General features: G+C 35.3%; 1 protein-coding gene across 1 annotated transcript; it reads left to right on the top strand.

Annotated features, from left to right (window-relative positions):
- Positions 1–613: 613 nt before the first annotated feature.
- LOC127958585 (sin3 histone deacetylase corepressor complex component SDS3) lies at positions 614–8319 on the top strand. Its single transcript, XM_052557476.1, has 12 exons — positions 614–728; positions 2341–2410; positions 2498–2553; positions 3118–3189; positions 3291–3310; positions 3382–3538; positions 4030–4125; positions 4332–4393; positions 4754–4775; positions 4884–4989; positions 7324–7408; positions 7776–8319. The coding sequence occupies exons 1-12, from the start codon at positions 617–619 to the stop codon at positions 7872–7874; spliced, it is 957 nt and encodes a 318-aa protein (XP_052413436.1). The 5' UTR covers positions 614–616; the 3' UTR covers positions 7875–8319.
- Positions 8320–9367: the final 1048 nt, after the last annotated feature.

The raw sequence follows: 9367 nt of genomic DNA, 5'->3' as shown, positions 1-9367 counted from the left end.
TTATTCATGCATTATTATTTATAGTAGCAGGAGAAGTAGTAATAGTATGCCTTTTTTGCAATACAATGGAGAGATGCTTTTTAAAAACATGATATAGGCCTATTGCTGTAAGTGTTACTGACTTATCTATAAAACCTAGAAAGTGTGTTTTAGAAATAAACTATTTCACTTAGGCTAATAAATCATGCTTGCTCATGAGGAAAACAAAAATGTCAAAAATTATGATAAACAATTACACGAATAGCCTATAATATGAGCTTTGCACAATGAATGAAACAGCCCTATTCAAACCAGTTTGTGGGATGGAAATTAAACTCAAGGTTCATTCAAAGCAATTCCTATTACAGACACATAATGGAACTAAATTATAAATAATTTTCATGAATGTCTTTTCATAATGACATAAATACGATTACCTCTCTCTCTCTCACACACGTCACACTTGCGCGCTAGCTGTTCAAACTACATTTCCCATCATGCACTGCTCGAAAAATTCCACCAATCAGAATCCTCGGCCTACCCATTGAAAAAAAAGAGGCTCGAGACGAGACTGAAAACGTTGTCGGTGCAGTGTTATTGTTTACACATATATATATATATATATTAAATATAATAAATGGCCTCGACTCTGCTGTCACCCATGGTGGATTATTATAACGACGAGGAAGAGCTAGACAGTGTGGATGAAGATGAAGATCGCAGTTTCAGAGGCAGAGACTCAGAAGAAGGTGATTACGCACGATAATTCACGTTTATTTACCTTTTAATCTCTTTCACGTATGATTTATGGACTGAGAGACATGTTTAATTTGTTAATGATTGAACTGGCTGTAGATTGGTAATGAAATGCTGGCTCTGTTGTACGTGTTTAGAGGTGTTTTCCGTTTAACGGTATTTTAGAGCTAACTAGATTGTTTATGTGTCATTAAATGCGTATATTGATATTTTTAAAGCTGAACGATGGTTATGTAAGCATTAAACCGAATTACGGTTATGTATTTTCTTATAGCTTCATGTTTTATGTGATATTCAGCCTGTTGATAAACAGTTAGCAATTAGCACGCGACAGGAAACAAATACATGAAGTTAGATGTTTTGTTGTTGTTGTTGTCGTTTTCACACGTAAAGCCTCGAAGTCATGTGCACCAGGGGATTTATTGTTTAAATGTAACATGTTTTAGGAAACAGATGATTTATGTTGGCAAACATAAACATGTTAGCCTCTGCTGGTGTCATAAACACAGGAGATGCGACTTCTGAGAGCAGATCAAGTGTGCATGACGTCATTTATTTAATCTATCAACTCTTAAAAAAAAGAAAGAAAGAAAACTTTTTTTTTTTTTAACCTTTATTAACTTTTTCCAATATGTATCAAGCTCATCATGCAGTTCTGAGAGAAATAGATGTATAGCATTCTGTAATGTCACCTCACCAATACTGAATTATGATCTCATAAAATACAATTATTTTGAAATTAACAAAATAGCGATTGTCTTCATAGAAAAAATATAGAAGTTCATTGAAAATTGTCCCCAAAGACATTTCTTTTTTTCTTTTTCTTTTTTGTGACTTTAAAATGTTACATTTTTTTATATGTATTCTGCTCGTGCATGCCGTTATCATTTAGTAAAAATAATTTAGAAACTACAAATCCCTCTTTAAATGGAATATTTCTGTTTTTCAAACTTCATTGGTCAAATATACAATCAAATGAAGAAGTGCAATCAAAAATTAATTGATATAGAGTTCACAAGTACAGCATTTATTACAGGTAACAATACATATTGCCAGTTTATTCAATTTTGCATCCTTGCTGAATTAAAGCATGCAACTGCTTGAATGCAAGTGTCTTTAGAAGCAGCTGATGATGTAGTATTTGTCTATTAGTGTGGGTATTTGTATTTTTACGGCTGCGGGAATGTGTGCGTTGTGCAGTTTGTATATATATTATACATGTATAATATAAACATATATCTGTATTGATTTATTTCACGTTCTACCCCAAGAAAAAGCTTAATATGCAGCTCAGCATATTGTGTTCATATTCTGGGCTATATATCTGGGCTATAAATAATCTTTTTTTTAACCTTAAACCGCATAAACAAATTGCATTAAACCAAATACAAAAAATAATGTTCTTTTTAGGAACATCATATGACTCCTTTAAGAATGAGCTGAAACTGCCATGTGTGTCCACTAGATGATGCTGTATATGTGCAGTTATTATCACTTTAATAAACTGGATTGCATCCCAAAAGGAGTTCAGTGGAGTCAAGTTTGGGTTTTGTGCAAGATTCTATCGTGTTTAATTAATTTCTTTCTGTATTTTTGTTATTGTAGACACAGAAGATGCCAGTGAAACAGATCTGGCCAAACACGATGAGGGTGATTATGTTGAGATCAAAGAACAGTAAGTATTCTTACTAATTTATTATCATTTATTAATGACAATTGCACGCATCATTTCTTTGAGATGTTGTGTTTATGTTGATTTCAGGATGTATCAGGACAAATTGGCATCCCTGAAAAGACAGCTACAACAACTGCAAGAAGGTGACGGGAAATCACTAAATTCACTATTTAAAAAAATATTAGTAGTATTATTATTTTTAGAAATACACAATTCATTTTGGAGTCAAGCACTTTGAACACGAAAGTACACAGAATTTATTGTTTATTTTATTTGCAAATGTTACTGTACATCAACAGTTTCTTAATAAGTAAAAAAAAAATCTCTTAAAACAACAAAAAAAAGAAGACAATTTTTAAATTACTGTTAACTTTAATATAACTATTGGAGTATTGAACGTGTATAAACTCTATAAAACATTATTATTTTTCTCATTGAAATATTAAACACCCTGTAAGCAATACAATAAATATTAAACCCAATTAAACCTAATTTTTGTGTTAATATTTTAAATAGCTGCTTGCTTAGAATAAATGGACTAATATTATTTGAATCCTTTGCGTTTATTCGAGCACTTTAGAACACACACACGTTGATAGAAATTATATATGATTTCTATACATCCGTCTACTATCATACAGCACACAGAAACAAACTGATTTCTCGTTTGCAGTTTCTAATAACTAAATGAATATGTATTTCCACAGGCACACTGCAGGAGTACCAGAAGAGAATGAAGAAGCTTGATCAGCAGTATAAAGAGAGACTGCGCAGCGCCGGTGAAGATCAGATATAATAAAGCTTTTACATTTACAACCTTGCATTATTAATGAGTATCTCCTTTTCATGTTATTCCCCTCCCATCTCTTTATCTCCTCAGACCTCTTTCTACAACTTGAGGTGAGCTGCAAGTTATACCTGTGGATTTGTAAACAACTGTGAAGGGTTAATTAATGATAAATGTCTTGAAGACAGAGCAGGTGGAGAGGAACTACATCAAAGAGAAGAAAGCAGCGGTGAAGGAGTTTGACGATAAGAAAGTGGAACTGAAGGAAAATCTTATTGCAGAGCTGGAGGAGAAGAAGAAGATGATCGAGAATGAGAAATTAACTATGGAGCTGACAGGAGGTTTTTTTTGCAAGCTTTTCTTTATATCGCAGATCTCATCCCTATAGCAGAATGTTCAGCTATTCTCTTTTGTGTTAAAAGAAAAAAAACGGAACACTAAAAGGGAGTTCAAAAAGATCAAACAAAAAAACACCATAAAAGTATCACTCTCTGGTGAATTCACAAGAGCAAAGTAGCAGTGTACAATTCATAAATGTATCATTCTTTTGAGTCAAAGAATCGTTGTTCTGATTTATAAAAGCAAACTGAATGATTTGTTCACTAGTCCACAATTCAATACACAATGATCCAGTCACAGTGGTTAACTCACTGGAGAGAGAAGATGCTTTAATTATATTTCTATGCTGTTCTTTCATCATTCTCTGAAGGCTGAAAGCCATTCATTGCAGTCTTATGAAAAAAAAAATTGATACAGCCTTGACAATTCCTCGTTTTTGACTTCTTACACATATTCCTTTAAATCTTGTTGGCCGTTTATTTATTCATTTTAGATTCCATGGAGATGAAACCTATAATGACCCGGAAGCTGCGGAGACGACCCAATGACCCTGTGCCGATTCCAGACAAGCGGAGAAAGCCTGCACCTGATATCCTCACCGGAAACAAGAGCTCGTCTTTTATGCATCTGTAGCACTTGATTCAATTCCATTTCTAGTGCTAGTCAAACTCAAAAACAATGGAATGCATGAGCTTTAGTATTAAACAGGCTGGTGTTGATGCTGTACCTTTAAGAGCTTATGATGTAAATTAACTCCTTTTTTTTTAATAAGCAGGTTTTCTTAACTCTCTTCACCTCAGTTAAACTATTTACTCACTGATGAACAGATCACGGAGGATCTGAGAACCTTAAACAAGGTAGGGTTACGTCTCAGCAAGACTCTAATTGGCTGCATTTTTATGAAGCATAGCTAAGTACAAATTTCACTGCATCACAGATACAGTGCTTTTTGGCCTGATTTTCAATATGTCTCATTCTACAGCAATACTATCGTCAGTCAAATTGAAAAACACTTGCATATCCGTTTGCAGGCCATGAGATTAGTTTTTAAAGCTGCAAAAACAGTAATTATGTACTATTGGATGTACTGCTGATTTGACCGTGATATATCATCTTGATAGTCTCTATCTGTTGTTTTTTTTTTGTTTGTTTTTTTAAACCGAGATTGCTGAAGAAAATCAAAATGATATTCCTCATGTGTTTTATTTCCGTTATAGCTTAAATCTCCCAAAAGACCAGGTACGGACGTTTTGTCTTTTAGAGGTGATTCCCCATATACTTCACCAGAAATTCCCATCAGTTTAGCCACAAAGGTTGTGAAATGAGTTGTGTGTGTGATGTTTCCAGTGTCCCCGTCCTCTCCGGAGCACTTCCCGTCGACTCCGGTGGACGCTCCATCCCAGCGCTACGAGGCACGGATCGAGGAGGGCAAACTCTACTATGATAAGAGATGGTAAGCTTCTCTCGTTATTGTGTCTCACTCTGTTCACACTGATGTTTCTCATCTCTGGCAGCACATGATGGTTTGTGTATTCATGAGCTCAGTGATTATTAATGACGGTTTAAAGAGATGATGTCTCAGGGTAAAGCACAGTGACCTTGACCCTCTGATTCCTCAAGAACTCTTCCAGTCACTCTCTAGAGTTTAATACTGACCACAAGATGGAGCAAGCGTCCTTCTGATGATCAATAATGATTCATTAGAGTTACACAAAGGACAGACACATCACAGAGCTGAGACCACACTATCTATCCATCCATCCATCAATCCATCGTTCTATCTATCTATCTAACGTTATATCTATCCATCTATCCATATCATCTATCCATCTACCGTTATATCTATCTATCTACTGTTTTATCTATCCATCTATCCATATCATCTATCCATCTACCGTTATATCTATCTATCTACTGTTTTATCTATCCATCTATCATCTACCGTTATATCTATCCATCTATCCATATCATCTATCCATCTACCGTTATATCTATCTATCTACTGTTTTATCTATCCATCTACCATTCTATCTATCCATCTATCATCTATCCATATCATCTATCCATCTACCGTTCTATCTATCCATCTATCATCTAACGTTCTATCTATCCATCTACCATTCTATCCATCTATCATCTATCCATATCATCTATCCATCTACCGTTATATCTATCTATCTACCGTTTTATCTATCCATCTATCATCTACCGTTATATCTATCTATCTACCATTCTATCTATCCATCTACCATTCTATCCATCTATCATCTATCCATATCATCTATCCATCTACCGTTCTATCTATCCATCTATCCATATCATCTATCCATCTACCGTTCTATCTATCCATCTATCATCTACCGTTCTATCTATCCATCTATCATCTACCGTTCTATCTATCCATCTACTGTTCTATCTATCATCTATCAATCTACAGTTCTATCTATCCATCTACCGTTCTATCTATCCATCTATCATCTACCGTTCTATCTATCCATCTATCATCTACCGTTCTATCTATCCATCTACTGTTCTATCTATCATCTATCAATCTACAGTTCTATCTATCCATCTACCGTTCTATCTATCTATCCATCCATCCATCCATCATCATTATAAAGGCTTATTTTTAATATAATTTATTTTAATTTTTTCTTCAATTTGTTCAGAATGATTCTGGCATTAAAGTAGCATGGAATGCAGAAGAGGTTATTTAAGTGTACATTTCTAAAGCTGGAAGCGTTCAGATTTATATTGTGTGTGTGCTGTAAGCTGTTGTCTGTAGTATCTCAGTTATTCCTGTAGCTGTGTGTGCATGAGGTTGTGTGTGTGATGAAGTTTCCTGAGACAGGATTCAGGTCATGCATCGCAGACATGGTGTTTACCGCCGTCTGTGTCATGATATCATCCACATGTTCTGACACGCAGTACTCAGTACAGACTAAATACATGATCTATATTTCATTGTTTGTGTGATCGTAGTGCACAGGAAGCTTGTTGTTTAGGATGAGGTCTGAAGATGACTCTGTCTTGTGCATTTGTGACATTAAACGTCAGGAATGCCTCTGGATTTTTATGAGTGTGTCAGCATGCATTCATCCAGTCGTGCCCTTTAGACAGTGGGCTGCCGTAGCTTTCAGAAATGCAATCCAACCGGAATATTTGTGTGCAGATGAGGAGAAAGTGAGCGGAGGAGGACGTGTGGTCTAGGGTGATACCACGGGCATTAAATGTATAATGTTCCATGTACATTAAATGCAGTTTTATTCTGCTATTATACTATTTATGGTTATGCTGCTATCTGAACTCTTCCAGACGACGTTTATGTGAGAAGTTTAAAGCCACAGGCGACTCTTGCTCTGTGTTTTAATAGATGACAAACTCTCTCTCTCTAATTAGTGGCGTTTGCATTGCATTGCTTTTGTGCCCTCAGTAAAATAAATCATAGTTTACTTGACTTGTAAAAGTGAGTTTGCAGTCTGTATTCACTGTGATGTAACAAAAAGATTTAAGTTGTCCTCTTTAGCAGGTTGCACGCCAGAAACAAACACACAGTGCGAACGGTATTTGTGATTCACAAACAGAGAAGTTTTCCTGTATTCTGTACTAACTGTAATGCAATTTGTGTGCTTAAATATAATGCAATAATAAAAGGAAATGATTGCATTTAAGGCATGCATAATTGCATTTAAGAAAAGCTCACATACAGTACCCCTAAAGGGAGTTTTCTCTAAAGGTCTTTCATTTAGTTCAGGATCTCAAATGACCAATGCTGTTATTGTTTCAGGTACCACAAAGGTCAAACAATCTATCTGGAGTCCAAGGAGAACACCAAGATCAGCTGTGTCATCAGCTCTGTGGGGACCAATGAGGTTCGTGTCTGATTCTCTCCTCTGATTGGTGCTAAACAAATGACTGTGCTCTTCAAAACTAATGAGCTGCTCAGAGGGGGAATAAACAGCAGGTTATTGAGATCAGCACAAGTGCATCAGCTCTTATACACTCTTATTTATTATCTTCTGCATCCATATAAAACTGAACGAGGATGTCTTTCCAGTAGCTTTTGTCTCATTTGCATCCTTTTAATGCCAGCGTCAGTAGCACACTGCATAGATCTGGACGTTTACTTGCTGAGCCAGTGGAGCACAAATCACTGTTTGGGATTCGTTTGGATGCTGGAAGAAGGTGGTGCAGGATGAATACTGAAGTGCTTTGTCTTGCTTTTCGACTCTCTTGCAGATCTGGGTGAGAAAGACAAGCGACAGTACGAAGATGAGGATCTATTTAGGACAGCTGCAACGAGGGGCCTTCATCATCCGACGCCGATCTGCAGCGTAGACGTCCTGTGTGTGTGTGTGTGTGTGTGTGTGTGTGTGTGTTTTTTTTTTTTAAACAAACATTTTTAAGCTCTTCCTGTTTTACCAAGTCAGTTACTACATGCATGAAATTTCCTCCTGCTTCTCATATTATTTTTCTATCACTCTCACACATATGGAATAGATTTCCCAACGAATATCATGAAATGTTTCCCGTTTATGTTTATTTTTGTCTTTTTGTTCTCTATGAACTCAGCAAGAGCTCAAAACACTTTGGGATTGTATTCTATTACAGTGAGGCATTTACAAATCGTATTTAGTTGTATTTTTCTTTTCTTTGATATGTAATGCCATAATCTGTTCTCTCCATGCATTTGAAAGTTTACAGGATTTGAAATTACTTTGCTAGTTTTAATTTTGTATTCAGTTGAATATTAAATAAATTTGGCTCAAACAGTGCAAAACAACATTTGTTTCTTCCGAACAGTTTTTGTGCCGTAAGTTGACCTTGTATTTAATGCCCTTCTACTTGCATGTATAATCCGAAGCATTCATTTACATTGTATTTATGTTCTTGGCAGATGCTTTTTTTTATTTATTAATTTTTTAAACAAACAACTTAGATGTTTGTAGAGCCTAGGTAAACTAAGCTTGGATCTCACGGTTTGTATTATTTTTGGTGTGCATGTTCTGTTTATATTCTAACAATGATTAAAGCACTAGTTTACCAAAAAAAATGAAAATTCCCAATTTAAGACACTTTTAACTTCACATGAGTCTGTCTGCATTGAAAAAGTATTCTGGTCTGAATCAGCGCAGAAATATGGACAGAAAAAGTCCAAATGTTTTCTGAACAGATATGTTGGTTTATTTTAATGCACTTTTTCACTGCAGGAATTGTTGTTATGGATTATGGACTCGAATTTTACCTGGAAGTGATAGTTTAAAGTTATAACACCTTTATGATAGGTTTGATGAGGTTATTTCTTCATCAGAACAGATTTGGGTAAATTTTGCGTTATATAATTACCTCAGAAAGCATCATCCTGTCTCAATCAGGAGAGGAATATGCACACATCCAGTGGAAACTGTCCAAAACCGTTCCAAGCAAATAAGTTCGGGGGATTTTTATGAGGAAGCATTATTATGGATGATGGTCTTAGAGCATCTTAATGATGGATTTGTTTCTTACAAACACACAGCTTCACTTAGAAAAAGATAAATGAAAACTAGACTGTTGTCCTTGTGATTTTGAGTCTTTAAATACTCTCTGTTAATTATTATTATGAATTCGGAAAGACTGAGACGGCATGTCCATTTTAAAGTTGTTTTTTTCTTCTTCAGGAAATAGTCCTTGGTGTCAAATCAATTCATGATGTTTATAAGACGTCTTGCATTATTTCCTGACAGAAATGTTCTCCCTTGACATCTTGTTGCTTGTGGTCAAATCGTACTTGTTTAACAGCATTCAATAAATAATCATCATCTTTGTTTTTGTATCATGCAAATCAGCAG

Source organism: Carassius gibelio, chromosome B5 (assembly GCF_023724105.1).
Source record: "Carassius gibelio isolate Cgi1373 ecotype wild population from Czech Republic chromosome B5, carGib1.2-hapl.c, whole genome shotgun sequence".
NCBI classification, from domain to species: domain Eukaryota; kingdom Metazoa; phylum Chordata; class Actinopteri; order Cypriniformes; family Cyprinidae; genus Carassius; species Carassius gibelio.
The sequence above is the reverse complement of the archived record's forward strand: the minus strand, read 5'-3'. Positions and strand labels throughout refer to the sequence as shown.